The sequence below is a fragment of the Microcaecilia unicolor genome, chromosome 2, assembly GCF_901765095.1.
Source record: "Microcaecilia unicolor chromosome 2, aMicUni1.1, whole genome shotgun sequence".
NCBI classification, from domain to species: domain Eukaryota; kingdom Metazoa; phylum Chordata; class Amphibia; order Gymnophiona; family Siphonopidae; genus Microcaecilia; species Microcaecilia unicolor.
The window spans coordinates 245,605,834-245,632,397 of NC_044032.1; the positions used below are offsets into that span (position 1 = coordinate 245,605,834).

A 26,564-nucleotide genomic window follows, 5' to 3' on the forward strand; every position below is an offset into this window, starting at 1 on the left:
GTTTGTAGCCAGCAGCCAAGAGATCCACCTGAGAAGATGGAGGACAGCAGGCCATAGCACCCCTCCCAACTCACACAACCAGTAGTGACCCATTGCCTGGCAGGGGTAGCCTATTATATTCTGCAGCTATTGACAGTAGCCTTCTCTCAGCATCTCTCCCATATGGTCTAGCGGTTAGGATTCCTGGTTTTCACCCAGGCGGCCTGGGTTCAACTCCCGGTATGGGAAAAATTTATCTTCTCTTACTTACTAGCACCAGCCTACCCTGAGAATAGAAGAGCAGATCTTTCAGTTCCTTCTCCCTCCTTTTAGCACAGCAAAATGTGGATAATATATGGGTCTTTCTCCATCATCCCTGCAATGAGCTAAAAGGTTTGATTGAAAGGATGCACGCTCAGTTAAGCAGCAGTGTTCCTCTCTCCTAGAATCTGCACACAGAAGGCAAAGGAAAGGTGACTACTCCACCACCCGAGCAGCCCTCCTGCTCTTCCTCCTCGTTAGTATAGTGCTAAGTATCCCTGGCCGGGCTTCCCGAAGGGATGATACGAGGCTTTTTCTGTGTCATCTGCCAAGGTAGCGGTGCAAAGAGGAACTCATCTGCTGTCTTCATGTGAATAATAGGCGCTTTTCCATTATCCCATCCAGAAGCTTAACTTCTTCCTTCCAGTGAAGCTGTGCCTCATCTTCTATCAGGCCTCGTGTTCTTATGCCACACAACATACTTCTGACCAAGATCTTCCAAATGTAGTCCAATGAAGTGATTTAGGCTGAAGGGTTAAATGGTCATAACGGCGTCAAAGGTGGACAAATCACATGGACCAGTTTTCAACACGCTGTAATGGAGAGTCATCAATCTGCACTAGACCCGTAAGGAGCGGCTAGTCACTGGAGGTCTCGTAAGAAGATCTCAGTGGAATGTAGAGAAGGAAATGCAGGTTGAAGTGAGTCGAGAGTGTGTTGAGACGCCAATGGGGGAAGGCAGCGGGGCTAAACAGCCATTCCAGCAGTTTGGAGGCTAGGGGAGGAGAAAGAGGGGTCAATAAATAGTAGGGCGGCAAAGTTTCAGGGGAGGATTGTGGAGGAGCCATTTAACAGAAATCTGCATCATGTGTGCACGAGTTGTTTTTTACACACCAAATTTGTGGTACTTTTCTCTTCATAGACAATTAGAAGACGTGAGTCTTTAACGACCACTTGGTTTATCCAATCTGACCAATATTGCCTGCATTTGATGCCGTGAAATGTCAGATTTGACGGATACAATGATACTCCTCTGTAGAACAGAGGGCCCCTCGCGCATGAAAGAAGTAGGAAAACGTTTCCTTTACCAGTAGCCTATCATTGTAATTATGCACAGGGAGAAAAGTCTGCAGCCTCTTTTCAGTTCATGTGGCTTTCAGATTTTTGAATGCGCTTTAAATAGCTTAGTGCACCTTTAATGCGTACGTTGATGTGCGTGTACAGTAGCGCACTTAAGGTCTGAAGGTGCGCTAACGGACTGAATATGCGCTAACGTATCCACAGCCCTACCACGTTTTCTTGATGATCTTAGCTACGATGCACGGCGAGAAAAATACAGCCAACTGAGTGTTACGTTCCAGAGGTCAAACTGGATTCCATTTGCAAATGAATACAGAAAACAATATTTGTGTATAGTCCGCACGTGCACTCTTAAGCACCATGGATGCGGGCAGCCTGGGCTATTCTAGAAAACCTAAGAGTCTTGTTAAGAAAAAGAAAAACCAAAAAACGATGCAAGTCTAGAAAGGGATTGTAAATGGCTTTCCTAAACTATGTACTTAGTCGAATAATATTTCCACTCAAAACAGTTGAAAACAGATGTTTAGTAGTGGAAAAGGCAAGCCTTTATTCGTCTGAGGTTTGTAGCCAGCAGCCAAGAGATCCACCTGAGAAGATGGAGGACAGCAGGCCATAGCACCCCTCCCAACTCACACAACCAGTAGTGACCCATTGCCTGGCAGGGGTAGCCTATTATATTCTGCAGCTATTGACAGTAGCCTTCCTCTCAAGCATCTCTCCCATATGGTCTAGCGGTTAGGATTCCTGGTTTTCACCCAGGCGGCCTGGGTTCAACTCCGGTATGGGAAAAATTTATCTTCTCTTACTTACTAGCACCAGCCTACCCTGAGAATAGAAGAGCAGATCTTTCAGTTCCTTCTCCCTCCTTTTAGCACAGCAAAATGTGGATAATATATGGGTCTTTCTCCACCATCCCTGCAATGAGCTAAAAGGTTTGATTGAAAGGATGCACGCTCAGTTAAGCAGCAGTGTTCCTCTCTCCTAGAATCTGCACACAGAAGGCAAAGGAAAGGTGACTACTCCACCACCCGAGCAGCCCTCCTGCTCTTCCTCCTCGTTAGTATAGTGCTAAGTATCCCTGGCCGGGCTTCCCGAAGGGATGATACGAGGCTTTTTCTGTGTCATCTGCCAAGGTAGCGGTGCAAAGAGGAACTCATCTGCTGTCTTCATGTGAATAATAGGCGCTTTTCCATTATCCCATCCAGAAGCTTAACTTCTTCTTCCAGTGAAGCTGTGCCTCATCTTCTATCAGGCCTCGTGTTCTTATGCCACACAACATACTTCTGACCAAGATCTTCCAAATGTAGTCCAATGAAGTGATTTAGGCTGAAGGGTTAAATGGTCATAACGGCGTCAAAGGTGGACAAATCACATGGACCAGTTTTCAACACGCTGTAATGGAGAGTCATCAATCTGCACTAGACCCGTAAGGAGCGGCTAGTCACTGGAGGTCTCGTAAGAAGATCTCAGTGGAATGTAGAGAAGGAAATGCAGGTTGAAGTGAGTCGAGAGTGTGTTGAGACGCCAATGGGGGAAGGCAGCGGGGCTAAACAGCCATTCCAGCAGTTTGGAGGCTAGGGGAGGAGAAAGAGGGGTCAATAAATAGTAGGGCGGCAAAGTTTCAGGGGAGGATTGTGGAGGAGCCATTTAACAGAAATCTGCATCATGTGTGCACGAGTTGTTTTTTACACACCAAATTTGTGGTACTTTTCTCTTCATAGACAATTAGAAGACGTGAGTCTTTAACGACCACTTGGTTTATCCAATCTGACCAATATTGCCTGCATTTGATGCCGTGAAATGTCAGATTTGACGGATACAATGGTACTCCTCTGTAGAACAGAGGGCCCCTCGCGCATGAAAGAAGTAGGAAAACGTTTCCTTTACCAGTAGCCTATCATTGTAATTATGCACAGGGAGAAAAGTCTGCAGCCTCTTTTCAGTTCATGTGGCTTTCAGATTTTTGAATGCGCTTTAAATAGCTTAGTGCACCTTTAATGCGTACGTTGATGTGCGTGTACAGTGCGCACTTAAGGTCTGAAGGTGCGCTAACGTATCCACAGCCCTACCACGTTTTCTTGATGATCTTAGCTACGATGCACGGCGAGAAAAATACAGCCAACTGAGTGTTACGTTCCAGAGGTCAAACTGGATTCCATTTGAAATGAATACAGAAAACAATATTTGTGTATAGTCCGCACGTGCACTCTTAAGCACCATGGATGCGGGCAGCCTGGGCTATTCTAGAAAACCTAAGAGTCTTGTTAAGAAAAAGAAAAACCAAAAAACGATGCAAGTCTAGAAAGGGATTGTAAATGGCTTTCCTAAACTATGTACTTAGTCGAACAATATTTCCACGCAAAACAGTTGAAAACAGATGTTTAGTAGTGGAAAAGGCAAGCCTTTATTCGTCTGAGGTTTGTAGCCAGCAGCCAAGAGATCCACCTGAGAAGATGGAGGACAGCAGGCCATAGCACCCCTCCCAACTCACACAACCAGTAGTGACCCATTGCCTGGCAGGGGTAGCCTATTATATTCTGCAGCTATTGACAGTAGCCTTCCTCTCAGTATCTCTCCCATATGGTCTAGCGGTTAGGATTCCTGGTTTTCACCCAGGCGGCCTGGGTTCAACTCCCGGTATGGGAAAAATTTATCTTCTCTTACTTACTAGCACCAGCCTACCCTGAGAATAGAAGAGCAGATCTTTCAGTTCCTTCTCCCTCCTTTTAGCACAGCAAAATGTGGATAATATATGGGTCTTTCTCCACCATCCCTGCAATGAGCTAAAAGGTTTGATTGAAAGGATGCACGCTCAGTTAAGCAGCAGTGTTCCTCTCTCCTAGAATCTGCACACAGAAGGCAAAGGAAAGGTGACTACTCCACCACCCGAGCAGCCCTCCTGCTCTTCCTCCTCGTTAGTATAGTGCTAAGTATCCCTGGCCGGGCTTCCCGAAGGGATGATACGAGGCTTTTTCTGTGTCATCTGCCAAGGTAGCGGTGCAAAGAGGAACTCATCTGCTGTCTTCATGTGAATAATAGGCGCTTTTCCATTATCCCATCCAGAAGCTTAACGTCTTCCTTCCAGTGAAGCTGTGCCTCATCTTCTATCAGGCCTCGTGTTCTTATGCCACACAACATACGTCTGACCAAGATCTTCCAAATGTAGTCCAATGAAGTGATTTAGGCTGAAGGGTTAAATGGTCATAACGGCGTCAAAGGTGGACAAATCACATGGACCAGTTTTCAACACGCTGTAATGGAGAGTCATCAATCTGCACTAGACCCGTAAGGAGCGGCTAGTCACTGGAGGTCTCGTAAGAAGATCTCAGTGGAATGTAGAGAAGGAAATGCAGGTTGAAGTGAGTCGAGAGTGTGTTGAGACGCCAATGGGGGAAGGCAGCGGGGCTAAACAGCCATTCCAGCAGTTTGGAGGCTAGGGGAGGAGAAAGAGGGGTCAATAAATAGTAGGGCGGCAAAGTTTCAGGGGAGGATTGTGGAGGAGCCATTTAACAGAAATCTGCATCATGTGTGCACGAGTTGTTTTTTACACACCAAATTTGTGGTACTTTTCTCTTCATAGACAATTAGAAGACGTGAGTCTTTAACGACCACTTGGTTTATCCAATCTGACCAATATTGCCTGCATTTGATGCCGTGAAATGTCAGATTTGACGGATACAATGGTACTCCTCTGTAGAACAGAGGGCCCCTCGCGCATGAAAGAAGTAGGAAAACGTTTCCTTTACCAGTAGCCTATCATTGTAATTATGCACAGGGAGAAAAGTCTGCAGCCTCTTTTCAGTTCATGTGGCTTTCAGATTTTTGAATGCGCTTTAAATAGCTTAGTGCACCTTTAATGCGTACGTTGATGTGCGTGTACAGTGCGCACTTAAGGTCTGAAGGTGCGCTAACGGACTGAATATGCGCTAACGTATCCACAGCCCTACCACGTTTTCTTGATGATCTTAGCAACGATGCACGGCGAGAAAAATACAGCCAACTGAGTGTTACGTTCCAGAGGTCAAACTGGATTCCATTTGAAATGAATACAGAAAACAATATTTGTGTATAGTCCGCACGTGCACTTTTAAGCACCATGGATGCGGGCAGCCTGGGCTATTCTAGAAAACCTAAGAGTCTTGTTAAGAAAAAGAAAAACCAAAAAAACGATGCAAGTCTAGAAAGGGATTGTAAATGGCTTTCCTATACTATGTACTTAGTCGAACAATATTTCCACGCAAAACAGTTGAAAACAGATGTTTAGTAGTGGAAAAGGCAAGCCTTTATTCGTCTGAGGTTTGTAGCCAGCAGCCAAGAGATCCACCTGAGAAGATGGAGGACAGCAGGCCATAGCACCCCTCCCAACTCACACAACCAGTAGTGACCCATTGCCTGGCAGGGGTAGCCTATTATATTCTGCAGCTATTGACAGTAGCCTTCCTCTCAGTATCTCTCCCATATGGTCTAGCGGTTAGGATTCCTGGTTTTCACCCAGGCGGCCTGGGTTCAACTCCCGGTATGGGAAAAATTTATCTTCTCTTACTTGAGAATAGAAGAGCAGATCTTTCAGTTCCTTCTCCCTCCTTTTAGCACAGCAAAATGTGGATAATATATGGGTCTTTCTCCACCATCCCTGCAATGAGCTAAAAGGTTTGATTGAAAGGATGCACGCTCAGTTAAGCAGCAGTGTTCCTCTCTCCTAGAATCTGCACACAGAAGGCAAAGGAAAGGTGACTACTCCACCACCCGAGCAGCCCTCCTGCTCTTCCTCCTCGTTAGTATAGTGCTAAGTATCCCTGGCCGGGCTTCCCGAAGGGATGATACGAGGCTTTTTCTGTGTCATCTGCCAAGGTAGCGGTGCAAAGAGGAACTCATCTGCTGTCTTCATGTGAATAATAGGCGCTTTTCCATTATCCCATCCAGAAGCTTAACTTCTTCCTTCCAGTGAAGCTGTGCCTCATCTTCTATCAGGCCTCGTGTTCTTATGCCACACAACATACGTCTGACCAAGATCTTCCAAATGTAGTCCAATGAAGTGATTTAGGCTGAAGGGTTAAATGGTCATAACGGCGTCAAAGGTGGACAAATCACATGGACCAGTTTTCAACACGCTGTAATGGAGAGTCATCAATCTGCACTAGACCCGTAAGGAGCGGCTAGTCACTGGAGGTCTCGTAAGAAGATCTCAGTGGAATGTAGAGAGGAAATGCAGGTTGAAGTGAGTCGAGAGTGTGTTGAGACGCCAATGGGGGAAGGCAGCGGGGCTAAACAGCCATTCCAGCAGTTTGGAGGCTAGGGGAGGAGAAAGAGGGGTCAATAAATAGTAGGGCGGCAAAGTTTCAGGGGAGGATTGTGGAGGAGCCATTTAACAGAAATCTGCATCATGTGTGCACGAGTTGTTTTTTACACACCAAATTTGTGGTACTTTTCTCTTCATAGACAATTAGAAGACGTGAGTCTTTAACGACCACTTGGTTTATCCAATCTGACCAATATTGCCTGCATTTGATGCCGTGAAATGTCAGATTTGACGGATACAATGGTACTCCTCTGTAGAACAGAGGGCCCCTCGCGCATGAAAGAAGTAGGAAAACGTTTCCTTTACCAGTAGCCTATCATTGTAATTATGCACAGGGAGAAAAGTCTGCAGCCTCTTTTCAGTTCATGTGGCTTTCAGATTTTTGAATGCGCTTAAATAGCTTAGTGCACCTTTAATGCGTACGTTGATGTGCGTGTACAGTAGCGCACTTAAGGTCTGAAGGTGCGCTACGGACTGAATATGCGCTAACGTATCCACAGCCCTACCACGTTTTCTTGATGATCTTAGCTACGATGCACGGCGAGAAAAATACAGCCAACTGAGTGTTACGTTCCAGAGGTCAAACTGGATTCCATTTGAAATGAATACAGAAAACAATATTTGTGTATAGTCCGCACGTGCACTCTTAAGCACCATGGATGCGGGCAGCCTGGGCTATTCTAGAAAACCTAAGAGTCTTGTTAAGAAAAAGAAAAACCAAAAAAACGATGCAAGTCTAGAAAGGGATTGTAAATGGCTTTCCTAAACTATGTACTTAGTCGAACAATATTTCCACGCAAAACAGTTGAAAACAGATGTTTAGTAGTGGAAAAGGCAAGCCTTTATTCGTCTGAGGTTTGTAGCCAGCAGCCAAGAGATCCACCTGAGAAGATGGAGGACAGCAGGCCATAGCACCCCTCCCAACTCACACAACCAGTAGTGACCCATTGCCTGGCAGGGGTAGCCTATTATATTCTGCAGCTATTGACAGTAGCCTTCTTCTCAAGCATCTCTCCCATATGGTCTAGCGGTTAGGATTCCTGGTTTTCACCCAGGCGGCCTGGGTTCAACTCCCGGTATGGGAAAAATTTATCTTCTCTTACTTACTAGCACCAGCCTACCCTGAGAATAGAAGAGCAGATCTTTCAGTTCCTTCTCCCTCCTTTTAGCACAGCAAAATGTGGATAATATATGGGTCTTTCTCCACCATCCCTGCAATGAGCTAAAAGGTTTGATTGAAAGGATGCACGCTCAGTTAAGCAGCAGTGTTCCTCTCTCCTAGAATCTGCACACAGAAGGCAAAGGAAAGGTGACTACTCCACCACCCGAGCAGCCCTCCTGCTCTTCCTCCTCGTTAGTATAGTGCTAAGTATCCCTGGCCGGGCTTCCCGAAGGGATGATACGAGGCTTTTTCTGTGTCATCTGCCAAGGTAGCGGTGCAAAGAGGAACTCATCTGCTGTCTTCATGTGAATAATAGGCGCTTTTCCATTATCCCATCCAGAAGCTTAACTTCTTCCTTCCAGTGAAGCTGTGCCTCATCTTCTATCAGGCCTCGTGTTCTTATGCCACACAACATACGTCTGACCAAGATCTTCCAAATGTAGTCCAATGAAGTGATTTAGGCTGAAGGGTTAAATGGTCATAACGGCGTCAAAGGTGGACAAATCACATGGACCAGTTTTCAACACGCTGTAATGGAGAGTCATCAATCTGCACTAGACCCGTAAGGAGCGGCTAGTCACTGGAGGTCTCGTAAGAAGATCTCAGTGGAATGTAGAGAAGGAAATGCAGGTTGAAGTGAGTCGAGAGTGTGTTGAGACGCCAATGGGGGAAGGCAGCGGGGCTAAACAGCCATTCCAGCAGTTTGGAGGCTAGGGGAGGAGAAAGAGGGGTCAATAAATAGTAGGGCGGCAAAGTTTCAGGGGAGGATTGTGGAGGAGCCATTTAACAGAAATCTGCATCATGTGTGCACGAGTTGTTTTTTACACACCAAATTTGTGGTACTTTTCTCTTCATAGACAATTAGAAGACGTGAGTCTTTAACGACCACTTGGTTTATCCAATCTGACCAATATTGCCTGCATTTGATGCCGTGAAATGTCAGATTTGACGGATACAATGATACTCCTCTGTAGAACAGAGGGCCCCTCGCGCATGAAAGAAGTAGGAAAACGTTTCCTTTACCAGTAGCCTATCATTGTAATTATGCACAGGGAGAAAAGTCTGCAGCCTCTTTTCAGTTCATGTGGCTTTCAGATTTTTGAATGCGCTTTAAATAGCTTAGTGCACCTTTAATGCGTACGTTGATGTGCGTGTACAGTACGCACTTAAGGTCTGAAGGTGCGCTAACGGACTGAATATGCGCTAACGTATCCACAGCCCTACCACGTTTTCTTGATGATCTTAGCTGCGATGCACGGCGAGAAAAATACAGCGAACTGAGTGTTTCGTTCCAGAGGTCAAACTGGATTCCATTTCAAATGAATACAGAAAACAATATTTGTGTATAGTCCGCATGTGCACTCTTAAGCACCGTGGATGCGGGCAGCCTGGCCTATTCTAGAAAACCTAAGAGTCTTGTTAAGAAAAAGAAAAACCAAAAAAACGATGCAAGTCTAGAAAGGGATTGTAAATGGCTTTCCTAAACTATGTACTTAGTCGAACAATATTTCCACTCAAAACAGTTGAAAACAGATGTTTAGTAGTGGAAAAGGCAAGCCTTTATTCGTCTGAGGTTTGTAGCCAGCAGCCAAGAGATCCACCTGAGAAGATGGAGGACAGCAGGCCATAGCACCCCTCCCAACTCACACAACCAGTAGTGACCCATTGCCTGGCAGGGGTAGCCTATTATATTCTGCAGCTATTGACAGTAGCCTTCTTCTCAAGCATCTCTCCCATATGGTCTAGCGGTTAGGATTCCTGGTTTTCACCCAGGCGGCCTGGGTTCAACTCCCGGTATGGGAAAAATTTATCTTCTCTTACTTACTAGCACCAGCCTACCCTGAGAATAGAAGAGCAGATCTTTCAGTTCCTTCTCCCTCCTTTTAGCACAGCAAAATGTGGATAATATATGGGTCTTTCTCCACCATCCCTGCAATGAGCTAAAAGGTTTGATTGAAAGGATGCACGCTCAGTTAAGCAGCAGTGTTCCTCTCTCCTAGAATCTGCACACAGAAGGCAAAGGAAAGGTGACTACTCCACCACCCGAGCAGCCCTCCTGCTCTTCCTCCTCGTTAGTATAGTGCTAAGTATCCCTGGCCGGGCTTCCCGAAGGGATGATACGAGGCTTTTTCTGTGTCATCTGCCAAGGTAGCGGTGCAAAGAGGAACTCATCTGCTGTCTTCATGTGAATAATAGGCGCTTTTCCATTATCCCATCCAGAAGCTTAACTTCTTCCTTCCAGTGAAGCTGTGCCTCATCTTCTATCAGGCCTCGTGTTCTTATGCCACACAACATACTTCTGACCAAGATCTTCCAAATGTAGTCCAATGAAGTGATTTAGGCTGAAGGGTTAAATGGTCATAACGGCGTCAAAGGTGGACAAATCACATGGACCAGTTTTCAACACGCTGTAATGGAGAGTCATCAATCTGCACTAGACCCGTAAGGAGCGGCTAGTCACTGGAGGTCTCGTAAGAAGATCTCAGTGGAATGTAGAGAAGGAAATGCAGGTTGAAGTGAGTCGAGAGTGTGTTGAGACGCCAATGGGGGAAGGCAGCGGGGCTAAACAGCCATTCCAGCAGTTTGGAGGCTAGGGGAGGAGAAAGAGGGGTCAATAAATAGTAGGGCGGCAAAGTTTCAGGGGAGGATTGTGGAGGAGCCATTTAACAGAAATCTGCATCATGTGTGCACGAGTTGTTTTTTACACACCAAATTTGTGGTACTTTTCTCTTCATAGACAATTAGAAGACGTGAGTCTTTAACGACCACTTGGTTTATCCAATCTGACCAATATTGCCTGCATTTGATGCCGTGAAATGTCAGATTTGACGGATACAATGGTACTCCTCTGTAGAACAGAGGGCCCCTCGCGCATGAAAGAAGTAGGAAAACGTTTCCTTTACCAGTAGCCTATCATTGTAATTATGCACAGGGAGAAAAGTCTGCAGCCTCTTTTCAGTTCATGTGGCTTTCAGATTTTTATGCGCTTTAAATAGCTTAGTGCACCTTTAATGTGTACGTTGATGTGCGTGTACAGTGCGCACTTAAGGTCTGAAGGTGCGCTAACGGACTGAATATGCACTAACGTATCCACAGCCCTACCACGTTTTCTTGATGATCTTAGCTACGATGCACGGCGAGAAAAATACAGCCAACTGAGTGTTACGTTCCAGAGGTCAAACTGGATTCCATTTCAAATGAATACAGAAAACAATATTTGTGTATAGTCCGCACGTGCACTCTTAAGCACCATGGATGCGGGCAGCCTGGGCTATTCTAGAAAACCTAAGAGTCTTGTTAAGAAAAAGAAAAACCAAAAAAACGATGCAAGTCTAGAAAGGGATTGTAAATGGCTTTCCTAAACTATGTACTTAGTCGAACAATATTTCCACGCAAAACAGTTGAAAACAGATGTTTAGTAGTGGAAAAGGCAAGCCTTTATTCGTCTGAGGTTTGTAGCCAGCAGCCAAGAGATCCACCTGAGAAGATGGAGAACAGCAGGCCATAGCACCCCTCCCAACTCACACAACCGGTAGTGACCCATTGCCTGGCAGGGGTAGCCTATTTTATTCTGCAGCTATTGACAGTAGCCTTCCTCTCAGTATCTCTCCCATATGGTCTAGCGGTTAGGATTCCTGGTTTTCACCCAGGCGGCCTGGGTTCAACTCCCGGTATGGGAAAAATTTATCTTCTCTTACTTACTAGCACCAGCCTACCCTGAGAATAGAAGAGCAGATCTTTCAGTTCCTTCTCCCTCCTTTTAGCACAGCAAAATGTGGATAATATATGGGTCTTTCTCCACCATCCCTGCAATGAGCTAAAAGGTTTGATTGAAAGGATGCACGCTCAGTTAAGCAGCAGTGTTCCTCTCTCCTAGAATCTGCACACAGAAGGCAAAGGAAAGGTGACTACTCCACCACCCGAGCAGCCCTCCTGCTCTTCCTCCTCGTTAGTATAGTGCTAAGTATCCCTGGCCGGGCTTCCCGAAGGGATGATACGAGGCTTTTTCTGTGTCATCTGCCAAGGTAGCGGTGCAAAGAGGAACTCATCTGCTGTCTTCATGTGAATAATAGGCGCTTTTCCATTATCCCATCCAGAAGCTTAACTTCTTCCTTCCAGTGAAGCTGTGCCTCATCTTCTATCAGGCCTCGTGTTCTTATGCCACACAACATACTTCTGACCAAGATCTTCCAAATGTAGTCCAATGAAGTGATTTAGGCTGAAGGGTTAAATGGTCATAACGGCGTCAAAGGTGGACAAATCACATGGACCAGTTTTCAACACGCTGTAATGGAGAGTCATCAATCTGCACTAGACCCGTAAGGAGCGGCTAGTCACTGGAGGTCTCGTAAGAAGATCTCAGTGGAATGTAGAGAAGGAAATGCAGGTTGAAGTGAGTCGAGAGTGTGTTGAGACGCCAATGGGGGAAGGCAGCGGGGCTAAACAGCCATTCCAGCAGTTTGGAGGCTAGGGGAGGAGAAAGAGGGGTCAATAAATAGTAGGGCGGCAAAGTTTCAGGGGAGGATTGTGGAGGAGCCATTTAACAGAAATCTGCATCATGTGTGCACGAGTTGTTTTTTACACACCAAATTTGTGGTACTTTTCTCTTCATAGACAATTAGAAGACGTGAGTCTTTAACGACCACTTGGTTTATCCAATCTGACCAATATTGCCTGCATTTGATGCCGTGAAATGTCAGATTTGACGGATACAATGGTACTCCTCTGTAGAACAGAGGGCCCCTCGTGCATGAAAGAAGTAGGAAAACGTTTCCTTTACCAGTAGCCTATCATTGTAATTATGCACAGGGAGAAAAGTCTGCAGCCTCTTTTCAGTTCATGTGGCTTTCAGATTTTTGAATGCGCTTTAAATAGCTTAGTGCACCTTTAATGCGTACGTTGATGTGCGTGTACAGTGCGCACTTAAGGTCTGAAGGTGCGCTAACGGACTGAATATGCGCTAACGTATCCACAGCCCTACCACGTTTTCTTGATGATCTTAGCTACGATGCACGGCGAGAAAAATACAGCCAACTGAGTGTTACGTTCCAGAGGTCAAACTGGATTCCATTTGAAATGAATACAGAAAACAATATTTGTGTATAGTCCGCACGTGCACTCTTAAGCACCATGGATGCGGGCAGCGTGGGCTATTCTAGAAAACCTAAGAGTCTTGTTAAGAAAAAGAAAAACCAAAAAAACGATGCAAGTCTAGAAAGGGATTGTAAATGGCTTTCCTAAACTATGTACTTAGTCGAACAATATTTCCACGCAAAACAGTTGAAAACAGATGTTTAGTAGTGGAAAAGGCAAGCCTTTATTCGTCTGAGGTTTGTAGCCAGCAGCCAAGAGATCCACCTGAGAAGATGGAGGACAGCAGGCCATAGCACCCCTCCCAACTCACACAACCAGTAGTGACCCATTGCCTGGCAGGGGTAGCCTATTATATTCTGCAGCTATTGACAGTAGCCTTCCTCTCAGTATCTCTCCCATATGGTCTAGCGGTTAGGATTCCTGGTTTTCACCCAGGCGGCCTGGGTTCAACTCCCGGTATGGGAAAGTTTTATCTTCTCTTACTTACTAGCACCAGCCTACCCTGAGAATAGAAGGGCAGATCTTTCAGTTTCTTCTCTCTCCTTTTAGCACAGCAAAGTGTGGATAATATATGTGTCTTTCTCCAGCATCCCTGCAACGAGCTAAACGTTTTGATTGAAAGGATGCACGCTCAGTTAAGCAGCAGTGTTCCTCTCCCCGAGAACCTGCACACAGAAGGCAAAGGATAGCTGACTACTCCACTACCCCAGCAGCCCTCCTGCTCTTCCTCCTCCTTAGTATAGTGCTAAGTATCCCTGGCCGGGCTTCCTGAAGGGATTATATGAGACTTTTTCTGTGTCATCTGCCAAGGCAGCGGTGCAAAGAGGAACTCATCTGCTGTCTACTACTACTACTACTACTACTTAACATTTCTAGAGCGCTACTAGGGTTACGCAGCGCTGTACAAATTAACAAATAAGGACAGTCCCTGCTCAGAAGAGTTTACAATCTAAAGGACGAAATGTCAAGTTGGGGTAGTTAAGATTTCCTGAGAAGAGGTGTAGTGATTAGGTGCCGAAGGTGACGTTGAAGAGGTGGGCTTTGAGCAATGATTTGAAGATGGGTATGGAGGGGGCCCGGCGTATGGGCTCAGGGAGTTTGTTCCAAGCATGGGGTGAAGCGAGGCAGAAAGGGCGAAGCCTAGAGTTGGCGGTGGTGGAGAAGGGTACTGAAAGGAGGGATTTGTCTAGAGAGCGGAGGTTACGGGTGGGGACATAAGGGGAGATGAGAGTAGAGAGGTAAGGAGGGGCTGCAGATTGAGTGCATTTGTAGGTGAGTAGGAGAAGCTTGAACTGTATGCGATATCTGATCGGAAGCCAGTGAAGTGACTTGAGGAGAGGGGTGATATGAGTATATCGGTTGAGGCGGAAGATAAGACGTGCGGCCGAGTTCTGGATGGACTGAAGGGGGGATAGATGGCTAAGTGGGAGGCCGGTGAGGAGTAGGTTGCAGTAGTCAAGGCGAGAGATAATGAGAGAGTGGATGAGAGTTTGAGTGGTGTGCTCGGAGAGGAGGGGGCGAATTTTGCTAATGTTATAGAGGAAGAAGGACAGGTCTTGGCTATCTGCTGGATATGCGCAGAGAAGGAGAGGGAGGAGTCGAAGATGACACCAAGGTTGCGGGCAGATGAGACGGGGACGATGAGGGTGTTATCAATTGAGATAAAGAGTGAAGGGAGAGGAGAAGTGGGTTTGGGTGGGAACACAATAAGTTCCGTCTTGGCCATGTTTAGTTTCAGGTGACGGTTGGACATCCAGGCAGCAATGTTGGATAAGCAGGCCAGTACTTTGGCCTGGGTTTCCGCAGTGATTTCTGGTGTGGAGAGATAAAGCTGGGTGTCGTCAGCATAAAGATGATAGTGGAAACCATGAGAAGAGATTAGGGAGCCTAAGGAAGAGGTGTAGATTGAAAAAAGAAGGGGCCCAAGGACAGATCCCTGGGGAACTCCAACAGAGAGCGGGATAGGGGAGGAGGATGAACCATGAGAGTGTACTCTGAATGTACGATGGGAGAGATAAGAGGAGAACCAGGAGAGGACAGAGCCTTGGAACCCAAAGGAGGACAGTGTGTCAAGAAGTAGGTTGTGATTGACAGTGTCAAAAGCGGCGGATAGGTCGAGGAGGATGAGGATTGAATAGTGACCTTTAGATTTGGCGAGGAACAGGTCATTGCAGACTTTAGATAGTGCTGTTTTTGTCGAGTGTAGGGGGCGAAAGCCGGATTGAAGCGGATCGAGGATGGCATGAGAGAAGAGGTAATCAATGCAGCGGCTGTGAATTGCGCGTTCAAGTATCTTGGAGAGGAAGGGTAGGAGGGAAATGGGGCGGTAGTTGGAGGGACAGGTAGGGTCAAGTGATGGTTTTTTGAGGAGTGGTGTGATCACGGCATGCTTGAAGGTGTCTGGGACAGTTGCAGTGGAGAGAGAGAGGTTGAGGATATGACAGATGGTGGGGGTGATAGTAGGAGTGATGGTGTTAAGTAAGTTGGTGGGGATGGGGTCTGAGGAACAGGTGGTGGATTTCGAGGAGGAGAGGAGATGGGCGATTTCCTCTTCAGTGATAGCAGGAAAAGAGGAGAAGGAGGCCTGGGTAGGTTGGTTGAGAGAGTGGGTTATAGGATGAAGAGGAGGAGAAGGTTTAGTGGTGAATTCAAGGTTGATCTTCTGGACCTTGTCATGGAAGTAGTCAGCCAGATATTGCGGAGAGAGTGAGGGGGGAGTGGGAGCGGAGGGCACTTTGAGGAGGGAGTTGAGGGTGGCGAAGAGACGACGAGGGTTAGAGCTGAGGGAATTAGTCAATTGGGTGTAATAGTCCTGTTTAGCGAGGAATAGAGAGGATTGGAAGGAGGATAGCATGAATTTGAAGTGAATGAAGTCAGTATGGGCGCGAGATTTCCTCCAGAGGCGTTCAGCCGAATGGGCGCAGGAGCGAAGGCATCGGGTGCAAGGTGTCAGCCAGGGCTGGGGATAGGTACGGCTTGTGGGATGGGAGATGGACGGTGCAAGGGTGTCAAGGGCAGAGGAGAGAGTGGCATTGTAAGTGGAGACAGCTTTGTCAACAGATTTGGAGGACAAGATGGAAGGGAGGAGATCAGAGATACAAGAGGATAAGGTGGGGGGGGTCAACAGCCTGGAGATTTCTGGACGTAGTAGTTAGTGTGGGGCGAGATTGAGGGGGAGGGTGCTGAAGTGTGAATGTGATTAGGTGATGGTCAGAGAGAGGAAGAGCTGAAACGCAGAAATTGGAGGGAGAGCAAGTGGAAGAGAGGATGAGATCAAGACAGTGGCCAGATTTATGAGTAGGGGTGGTGGGGCTCAGTTGGAGGTTGAAGGAGGAGGTAAGAGTGAGGAACTGAGAAACATATGAGTCGGATGGGTTATCAGTGTGAATGTTGAAGTCACCAAGAATGAGGGATGGGGATGAGGGCTCGAGAAAAACGGTGAGCCAGGCATCGAAGTCAGTAAGGAAGGAAGGAAGGGAGGGATTTATCGGGGGGGGGGGGGGGTGGCGGTAAATGACTGCAACTCTGAGTGGCAGTGGGTGGAATAGACGGATGGAGTGAACTTCAAAGGATGAGAAGCAGTGAGACTGAGGTAGGGGAAGAGGTTGAAAACTGCAGGAGGGCGAAAGTAGTAGCCCGACGCCGCCACCACGGCCAGCTGGGCGGGGCGAATGGGAGAAAAGATAGCCTCCGTGGCATAGGGCTGCGATTGAGGCAGAGTTGTCAGGGGTGAGCCAGGTTTCAGTCTTCATGTGAATAGTAGGCGCTTTTCCATTATCCCATCCAGAAGTTTAACTTCTTCCTTCCAGTGAAGCTGTGCCTCATCTTCTATCAGGCCTCGTATTCTTATGCCACACAACATACTTCTGATCAAGATCTTCCAAATGTAGTCCAATGAAGTGATTCAGGCTGAAGGGTTAAATGGTCATAACGGCGTCAAAGGTGGATAAATCACATGGACCAGTTTTCAACACGCTGCAATGGAGAGTCATCGATCTGCACTAGATCCGTAAGGAGCGGCTACAGGAGATCACTGGAGGTCTCGTAGGAAGATCTCAGTGGAATGTAGAGGATGAAATTCAGGTTGAAGTGAGTCGAGAGTGTGTTGAGACGCCAATCGGGGAAGGCAGCGGGGCTAAACAGCCATTCCAGCAGTTTGGAGGCTAGGGGAGGAGGAAGAGGGGTCAATAAATAGTAGGGCGGCAAAGTTTCAGGGGAGGATTGTGGCGGAGCCATTTAACAGAAATCTGCATCATGTGTGCACGAGTTGTTTTTTACACACCAAACTTGTGGTACCTTTGTCTTCATAGAGAGTTAGAAGACGTGAGTCTTTAACGACCACTTGGTTTATCCAATCTGACCAGTATTGCCTGCATTCGATGCAGTGAAATGTCAGATTTGATGGATACAATGGTACTCCTCTGTACAACAGAGGGCCCCTCGCGCATGGAAGAAGTAGGAAAACGTTTCCTTTACCAGTAGCCTATCATTGTAATTATGCACAGGGAGAAAAGTCTGCAGCCTCTTTTCAGTTCATGTGGCTTTCAGATTTTTGAATGCGCTTTAAATAGCTTAGTGCACCTTTAATGTGTACGTTGATGTGCGTGTACAGTACGCACTTAAGGTCTGAAGGTGCGCTAACGGACTGAATATGCGCTAACGTATCCACAGCCCTACCACGTTTTCTTGATGATCTTAGCTGCGATGCACGGCGAGAAAAATACAGCCAACTGAGTGTTTCGTTCCAGAGGTCAAACTGGATTCCATTTCAAATGAATACAGAAAACAATATTTGTGTATAGTCCGCACGTGCACTCTTAAGCACCGTGGATGCGGGCAGCCTGGGTTATTCTAGAAAACCTAAGAGTCTTGTTAAGAAAAAAAGAAAAACGATGCAAGTCTAGAAAGGGATTGTAAATGCCTTTCATATACTATGTACTTAGTCGAACAATATTTCCATGCAAAACAGTTGAAAACAGCTGTTTAATAGTGGAAAAGGCATGCCTTTATTTGTCTGAAGTTTGTAGCCAGCAGCCAAGAAAGCAATATGAATAGTGAAGCATTTATTTATGCAGTACTCACTTCAGTCATTACACCACTAGGGTGTCCACTTTCATCCTAATACCCTTTTTCGTTTTCACTTCCCTATGAGTCTTTCAATGGAGAAACAAAAATTCAATGTATTTTTCTTATCACTCTTGTTCAATCCCCCAAACATTAAAGGTATAGGATTCAACAAAAATACAGCCTTGGCTTTTCGGGTCTTGCCAAGGCTGTGCAGCCCTCCTCCCTCCCAGTGTTTGTAAGGCTATTGGATCCACCTACAGCTACTGTTGACCCTTTCAACTAATATTTTCCAGCTGGGTTTTCTTTACAAAAAAAAAAAAAATCAAAATAACAAGATAATGCTCACACACTTAATTCCATAATTTCAATGGGATTGATGTCTTCTGCTGCTTCCGTTTCCTGGCAGTTTTTCTTCTCCAGTTCCCTCTCTACTGAGCTTTTGGCTGTTTTAAAAGGGGTTCATTCACAGTCCATGGGGTCAAGATCATTCCTTTCCTGGCTTAACTTCCTCTCTTCTACTTCCGCCTCTCTATTGGGCTGAGGGGCAAACCTCCATCCTTTTTCTCTTGAGGGCTTTCCCCCTAGGCTGAGGTTTACTCTCCCCTCCACTTTTCTTGTTTGTAATGCTATGCTTAGGGGTCTTCCATGGATACCTTTGCTGTTCTTCCCCACAATAGATTTAGGTGCAGAGGGATGTATTCTATAATAGTGTGTGTAAATTTTGGAACGTCCATGAAATGCCCATTTCCCCGCTCATAGCCGTGCCCCTTTTTGACTGCACACGTTAGAATTTAGGTGCTCTGTATTACAGAATATGCTTAGCGAATTGTGCACATAAATTCTAATTGTTGTCAAGTATTGCTCATTATTGCTTATGTGCTGTTAAAAATGCTGATTGGCTTATTAAGACAATTAAGTTACACACATCGTTGTACAATACGCTTGGATTTCTGCGTGGAACGCTAGGCACGATAGATAGAATCCAGCGATAAGTGCCAATTCTATAATGGAAAGTGTGCATGAAATTTATTACATATTACTTTGTTTCTTATTTTACACATGTACCCCTCCCTTACCTGACCCTATTTATTATTGTCTTGTAAGCCACATTGAGCTTGCTTGTGTCTGGGAAAATGTGGGATACAAATGCGACAAATAAATAAATAAATTATAGAATAGAGCGTAAGTTGGCATAAACATTTTTAAATTTAGACACAAGCACTTATGCCATGTCACAGGCTGGTGTAAATGGTTGCACCTACAGTTGGCAGTTGCATGCATAAGTAGTAATATTCTATAATTTACATGTGCAAGTGCAAGAAATGCCCCTGATCCACCCATGTGAACCCACTTTTAAGCGCTATGTTTATAGACTAGCACCCAAGTATAGTTATGTACGTAATTACAAATTAATGCCAATTATCACCAATTAATGCCATCTAAGGACTATTATTGGTACTTAAGGCCAATTGGCACCTAATTTAATAATTAAGTTAGGTGCACAATTGGCACTATTCTGTAAATTACATGTACAAATTTGCATGGCTAGTTCAAAATTTGGGTTTGCAATTTTATAGAATGAGGGGGTAAATGTGCGAATTAGTGCACGTTAACTGCTATTGCACAAACACAATAACTGGTTTTGTATTGCATTAGCGGTTAGAATGTGCTAATTCACTCATTATGGGTATTTAGTTTTAGAGGGTGGTAACTAGGCAGGCTTGGACTGTGAATGGGTATATTATAGTTATTGCATGGTACATACTGCACGCTAACTGACAATTGTGCAGTTAGCACGGCTCCATTTAGCACCTGCTAAACAGAAGGGGTTGGGGGGGGGGGGATTCTACATATGGTGCTTAAAAAATCTGCACCAAAAAAATTTCCGCTTAAGCGTATTCTATAAGCAGCGCCTAGATTTAGGTGCTGTATATAGAATATGCTTAGTTGATATCCCAGCACCTAAAAGTATGCGCATCCATTTATGCCAACAAAATATGGCGTAAATCCCAGCACATAGTTTTAGGTGCACTGGGCCATATTCTATAACTACACATGTAAATTTCGGAATGCCCATTTCCCCACCCATAACCATGCCCTTTTTTGCCTGCACACATTAGAAATTAGGCGCACTGAGGTACAGAATATGCTTAGCAACTTCTGCACATAAATTGTAATTATTGCCAATTAGTGCTCATTATTGCTTGTTAAGAGCTGTTATTAATGCTGATTTGCTTGTTAAACTAATTAAGTTATGTGCATTGTTATAGAATATGCTTGGAGTAGGCGCAGATCTCTAGGCGCTATTTAGAATCCGGGAGTATATGCATTCATGCTAATTGTGGCCAAGGTACTATATGTTAATGGAGGGGCCGATATTCAACTGCTAGCAGTGAGCATTTTTTAGCCGCCATTAGTGTTATTCCTGGATAGTCAATGCTAGTTCATGTTCGGGCACCTTCATTGAATATCTGAATTTATGCTGCTGGCAATCTCTTATGTAGTTAATTGCAAGAGATCATGGCAGCCATTTTGATTTCAGAGCTGGCATGGATAGGAGTGAGTGGGGATTGCTCCTGCCCCAAATACCCACTAGATCACCAGGGACCCTAAGGTAGGCCTAGGGGGAATGGCCTACAATGGTGTTGGAAGTCCAGGATAGGAGCTGTTCGTGGGAGGGGGGAGGTCTGAAGGGAGGGAGGGGAAGATCATATGGGGAGGAGTATTCAGGAGTGGAGATATTCTTGTGGGGAGGTGCAAGGGAAGAGAGTTGAGGAGGGGAGATACTTTTGTGAGCGTGTTCAAGTGAGGGTTCAGGAAGGGAGATACTCTTGTGCAGGTTTGCACATTGGAGGTTCAAGTAAGGAAATATTCTTGTGCGGGGGTGCGGGTGCTCTTGAAGGAGGGGTGTTTGAGAGTATTATTGGCCAAATATTAAAGCCAATATTCAGCTCATTAGCCAGTTAACAAACCAGGTAAAGTTAGGATCACCTTTTTGTTGTCCTAATTAGAGCTGTACCGAATAACATATTTTACTGTTTGATGGAATATGAATAGCAAATATGAATAATGGGCACTGAGCTTTAATATAACAAATAATAAAAGAAGCAACGTTACATAGATCAAGTGCTTATTTCAGTAGGATTTAGCACAGTACAGCCCCGGATTATTTGTATTTGAATTTAAATCACTATTCGGCGGAATACGAATAATGGATTTGGGGCATTCTTAGGGGTCAAATTGAATTGAATACGCATATTCATTTCAGCCCTAGTCCTAACTGTACCCAGCTAGCTAACCAGATAGCAGGATGAGTATCTCCACTGTTGGTTAGCTACCAGCTTTGATCTAAATCTGCCCTGAACGCACAACTGGACTGCTCTAGTAATAACAGAAAAATGCTGAAGTGGTCACAGACAATATGCAGCAGCATTACCTACTTAACAGCTGCTGAATATTGGTGTATGGCCAGCTCAGCGGGGTTTGCTTAAATCCTTTTGAATATTGGGCCTAGTGCTTCCTACTTTCTGCCCTCAAGTCTCATAAGATCCACATGAATAACCCTCCATATTTTAATCTGTAAGCAGGCCCTCCACCACTACCTCAAAAGTACCGAATCAATCAGCACATCTAAGTAGCTGTTTGTCTCTTTTAACCTCAACAAAACTGGCGTAATGTAACCCATGTGTCTGTGTGGGCATAGAAGTCACCATCCCTCTGCGGTGTGACTGGGAAGGTTTACGACTGGTTTACCTGAAGGTAGGGAAAAGGAGCAGGGCCTGGGGCTGGGAAAGAAAAATATAACATTTCTTTGGGGAATGAGGAGAGATAGGCAATAACCAGAAATAATGTGACACTTACATTTTATTGGGGATCAAAGGCTAGGACAGATAAAGAGGATCAAAGGCTAGGATAGATAAAGGATAGAAATGATAATTATACAAGTTATTCAAGGCAATATGTCTCAGAAGAATGAACATCTTTTACAGTCTAATACTGACATCATACCTAAATATCACTCATCTCATCAGCAATAAAGAATTGTGACCACACTACACTCTTCTGCCAGTAACAACTGTTCTCATTCAAATTTATGTTAATCTGTTATGTTATAACTTTTAAGTTCCAAAAGAAAATATTTTTTTATTTAGTAATGAGTATCTTTGGGAGTCACTAGCACAGTATCTCTGCTCCCTCCCCCCCCCCACCCCCCCGAAAAAAGTACAGTTAATCTTGTAGTATGTGTAGGGTCCTGGAAATTTGTAGTATTGGTGCCTGCAGAGATTACCAGAGCCTCTACATTAAACAGTGTGGCTTTCCTTATGTATTGACATCAGTAGTTGCTAGAAAGATCATTACTCAATCGCAATACTTGTAATGTAATGTAATACAACTCTTGTATCCCTCTAAGTCCCACAAAAAGAGGTTCAGAGCTGGTAACAATTAAAACATGATATAACAAAATTAATCCCAAAATTTCTTAAACAAAAGAGTTTTCAAATGTCTGCGAAAAGAGTAAGAAGAACCCAAAGAGCATTGCTCTAATGGAAGAAATGACCAAAAATGAGGAGCTTAAATAAAAGAAGCCTCAAGATAACGCTTCTATCTGACTCCTAAGAAGGAAGGCAGAAACAAACGAAATGGATCCCTAGATCTAGCAAAGCTGTTAACTGTAGGAAATTAAAAAAAAAAATCAAGAATATAAGCAGGAACAAAACCATTACACTTTTTGAATATTATACAGGACAATTTAAACAAAACATGGGCTTGGAATGGGAGCCAATGAAGGAAATATAAGAGCTGAAGAATCACTATCCAATCTTTAAAGTCTCAATATCAATTTGGATGCAGTATTTTGCAAGATCTCTAATTCTGAACAAAGTTTAACTGCAATGGATAGATAAAAAATATTAGAACAGTCAAAAATGAGATAATATGATAGCCTGCACCAAGGTAGCAAAATGATGAGTAAAAACCATGAGAAGAGATCTACAAAAATTAGAAGAATGGTCAAAGGTCTGGCAGGTAAAATTTAATGTGAAAAAGTGCAGAGTGAAAATACATGTGAGCTGGACGTCCATTTAGTTCTGACTTGGACATCACTGTTCTAACTTGGAAGTCCTTTTGAAAATGTCCCTCTATATAAATAACCCTACCAATGTATCCAGACTCCTCATCCTTGCTTTCTTGTTGAACAGAACTATGCTTTAATGAGGAAACAGACACATGGAGGGGCATTTTTGAAAGGGACGTCCAAGTTGCGATTTGGACGTCCTTGCAAAACTGCAAAATCCAGGGGCGGGGAAACTCGTATTTTTGAAACAAGATGGACGTTCATCTTTCATTTTGAAAATACCGGCAGGGATGTCCAAATCCTTAAATTTGGATGTCCCTAGATTTGCTTATCCCTAGACATGGACGTTTCTGACTTTCAGCGATTTTCGAAAGCAAAGACGTCCATATCAAAAATGGCCACATGCAAGCCATTTGGTCATGGGAGGAGCCAGCATTTCTAGTGCACTGGTCCCCTTGATATGCCAGGACACCAGCCGGGCACCCTAGGGGGCACTGCAGTGGACTTCATAAATTGATCCGAGGAACATAGCTCCCTTACCTTGTGTGCTGAGCACCCCAAAACCCACTACCTACAACTATACACCACTACCATAGCCCTTACGGGTGAAGGGGACACCTAGATGTGGGTACAGTGGGTTTCTGGTGGGTTTTGGAGAGCTTGCTGTTTCCTCCACAAATGTAACAGGTAGCGGGGTTATGGTCCTGGGTCCGCCTGTCTGAAGTGCACTGCAGTACCCACTAAAACTGTTCCAGGGACCTGCATGCGCTGTCATGGACCTGAGATGACATCTGAGGCTGGCATAGAGACTGGAATGACATATTTTGGAAGATGTTTTTTGAGAGTGGGAGGGGGTTAGTGACCACTGGGGGAGTAACGGGAGGTCATCCCCGATTCCCTCCGGTGGTCATCTGGTCATTTCGGGCACCTTTTTGTGCCTTAGTCGTAAGAAAAACAGGTCCGGGTGAAAACATCCAAGAGTTCGTCAGGGACGTCCTTGCTTTTTTCGATTATGGGTCAAGGATGTCCAAGTGTTAGACACGCCCAAGTCCCGCCGTCACTATGCCTCTGACACGCCTCTTTGAACTTTGGCCGTCCTTGCGACGGACTGAAGTTGGAGACGTCCTAAATTGGGTTTTGATTATACTGATTTGGACGTCCCTGGGAAAAGGACATCTATCTTCCAATTTATGTCGAAAGATGGACGTCCTTTTCTTTCGAAAATGAGCCCCAAAGTCTCTTCTTGGTATGACAATGCACAGACAGTACACGTGGGGGGTAGTTTTATCACAGGGCATCTAGCTCCAAGTTTCAAATTGGTGACTATTGTAAGCCTATATTATAAATTTAACATAAGTGCCTATCAGGGCTTGATTTGTAGGAAGTAGAACCGTGAAGCCGAATGAGGGGCAGAATAAGAGGAGAAGAGGGGCTGAATTAGGGAGTACAATGACTGTTCTCTTTTCTTCCCCAGGCTCACCTCCCCCTCCAGGTTGTCTTGAAGGGAGGGGCCTGTGCAGAACACCCCTGCTCTTCTGGAATCTGAAAAGAAGTGGTGAAACTGTGCTCCAGGTGGCTCCCTCAGAAATTAAGGGCCCTGTTTACTAAGCTGTGCTAGAGGCGTGTTAGCATTTTTAGCGCGCGCTAAGCATTAGCGTGCACTAATTGTGTAGATCATGGGTGTAGCTAGGTGGGGCCATGAGGGCATGAGCTCCCACAGATTAAGCCCTGGCCCCCTTTACATTTGACCCCCCAACTGCAGACTCCCCCATCGCCGCCGCCGCCAGGTACCTTTGCTGGCGGAGGTCTCCAACCCCCGCCAGCCGAAGAGTCTTCTTCAGCACCGGTCGACTCCGGCGCCTTCGCTGATGATCTCTTTCTGACTCCTTATGTCCTGCATGCATGTCCTGCTTGGGGCTACATATAGGATGTGCACGCAGGACATAAGGAGTCAGAAAGAGATCATCAGCGAAGGCGCCGGAGTCAACCGATGTTGAAGAAGACTCTTCGGCTGGTGGGGGTTGGGGACCCCAGCCAGCTAAGGTACTTGGTGGCGGCGACAGGGGAGGGGCGGCGGGGGTCCAATGTGGCGGGGGGGTCGGTGGTTGGGGGAGGCGGGCTAAACAGTGCCCCCCACCTTGGGTTCTGGACCCCCCTCCTGCCAAGGTCTGGCTACGCCCCTGGTGTAGATGCCCATAATATTCCTATGGGCATCTACATGGTTAGCACATGCTAAAAATGCTAGTGCACCTTAGTAAGCAGGGCCCTAAGCCTTTATAAAATTGGCAGCCTCAGCCACCCCATAAAGTACAAATCCTCACATGCAAATTTACACCTGCTCCAAAGGAGGACCAACTGTATGCATGTACTCTATGCATTTACTTGAGTATCTTATAAAATATGCAAGCACATCGCAATTCAGCTCCTGCACTGCCCAAACTATGCCACCGAGAATGCCTAAGCACAGGTGCTTATTTACAACTGGAGGCAGACTTTGTTCTCTAACTATTACTAGAAATCTGTTTTGTTAAAGACTAACCAGAATAATTAAAAAGGCTTGGGATTCAACCACTCTCAAAAATAAAACATCTTGGATTGGTACCAAGAGTGTGGAGAGGGTGGATAATGTGCTATTGGACCTGAAAGAGTCAAACCTTTCTGGCACAGTGACAGTGTAGATAGCAGGTGAACGAGGCAGCTCTGCTCCAGGAGTTCAGCATCCAGCTCCTGCTTCAATTTGCCTTACATTCTGACAGTCAGTTCCTGCATCATACATCTCTGAGTCGTGATAAAAATGTGTTCCACCAGCAAGACATCCAAACTAGCTTACTGCATCAAGGGGACATTTGTCCATTCGACTGACTCCTCTCCTATGGAAATATTGCAGGATCATATCATGGGGGTGAACAGCAATGGGAAGGTAAGTGATTTATGTATGCGCTTATGGATGAAGTGATATTACAAGTGTTCAGAGAGTTCAAGCTAATCTCCTGTTTAGAAAAGGCTAGTGGAACCCAAACTTGGGTATGCAATTGAAAATGGGAGACAAGCTTAAAGGACAAGGCTTTCTCTACTACAGGAGGCAGGTGATATAATACTAGTGAACATATAAAAACATAAATTAACATACATATAAATCAGCGTAGCATGGAGGGCCATAATCGAAAGGGGCCAGCCATCTATAAGGACAGCCATCTCTAACGCCGGCCCCGTCAAGCGGCGTACCCGACTGTATTATCAAAATAAGATGGCCGGCCATCTTTTATTTTGATAATATGGTTGGGGCCAGCCAAATCTCTTAGAGATCGCCGGCGTTAGAGATGGCCGCCGTTGGTTTTCACCAATAAAGGAAACTAATGGCAGCCATCTCAAATCTGGCCAAATCCAAGGCATTTGGTCATGGGAAGGGGAAGGGAAATGGGACTTGATATACCGCCTTTCTGAGGTTTTTGCAACTACATTCAAAGTGATTTACATATATTCAGGTACTTATTTTGTACCAGGGGCAATGGAGGGTTAAGTGACTTGCCCAGAGTCACAGGGAGCTG

General features: G+C 45.4%; 1 protein-coding gene and 8 non-coding genes across 11 annotated transcripts in view; all 9 read left to right on the forward strand.

Moving 5' to 3' along the window:
• Window positions 1-156: 156 nt before the first annotated feature.
• On the forward strand, window positions 157-228 carry TRNAE-UUC. The gene has a single exon. It is a non-coding gene; the product is annotated as a tRNA-Glu (tRNA).
• A 1,809-nt stretch (window positions 229-2,037) lies between these two features.
• TRNAE-UUC lies at window positions 2,038-2,108 on the forward strand. Its single transcript has one exon. It is a non-coding gene; the product is annotated as a tRNA-Glu (tRNA).
• Window positions 2,109-3,894: 1,786 nt separating this feature from the next.
• TRNAE-UUC lies at window positions 3,895-3,966 on the forward strand. The gene has a single exon. It is a non-coding gene; the product is annotated as a tRNA-Glu (tRNA).
• Window positions 3,967-5,773: 1,807 nt separating this feature from the next.
• Window positions 5,774-5,845, forward strand: TRNAE-UUC. Its single transcript has one exon. It is a non-coding gene; the product is annotated as a tRNA-Glu (tRNA).
• A 1,787-nt stretch (window positions 5,846-7,632) lies between these two features.
• Window positions 7,633-7,704, forward strand: TRNAE-UUC. Its single transcript has one exon. It is a non-coding gene; the product is annotated as a tRNA-Glu (tRNA).
• Window positions 7,705-9,512: 1,808 nt separating this feature from the next.
• TRNAE-UUC lies at window positions 9,513-9,584 on the forward strand. The gene has a single exon. It is a non-coding gene; the product is annotated as a tRNA-Glu (tRNA).
• A 1,805-nt stretch (window positions 9,585-11,389) lies between these two features.
• On the forward strand, window positions 11,390-11,461 carry TRNAE-UUC. The gene has a single exon. It is a non-coding gene; the product is annotated as a tRNA-Glu (tRNA).
• A 1,807-nt stretch (window positions 11,462-13,268) lies between these two features.
• On the forward strand, window positions 13,269-13,340 carry TRNAE-UUC. Its single transcript has one exon. It is a non-coding gene; the product is annotated as a tRNA-Glu (tRNA).
• A 12,349-nt stretch (window positions 13,341-25,689) lies between these two features.
• Window positions 25,690-26,564, forward strand: part of GDA (guanine deaminase) — a 103,585-nt gene continuing 102,710 nt past the window's right edge. For all 3 annotated transcript variants that reach the window (XM_030193864.1, XM_030193865.1, XM_030193866.1), the window contains exon 1: window positions 25,690-25,936. In XM_030193864.1, the coding sequence (XP_030049724.1) occupies window positions 25,811-25,936 (126 nt within the window). In that variant the 5' untranslated portion in view covers window positions 25,690-25,810. The remainder of the gene's footprint in view (window positions 25,937-26,564) is intronic.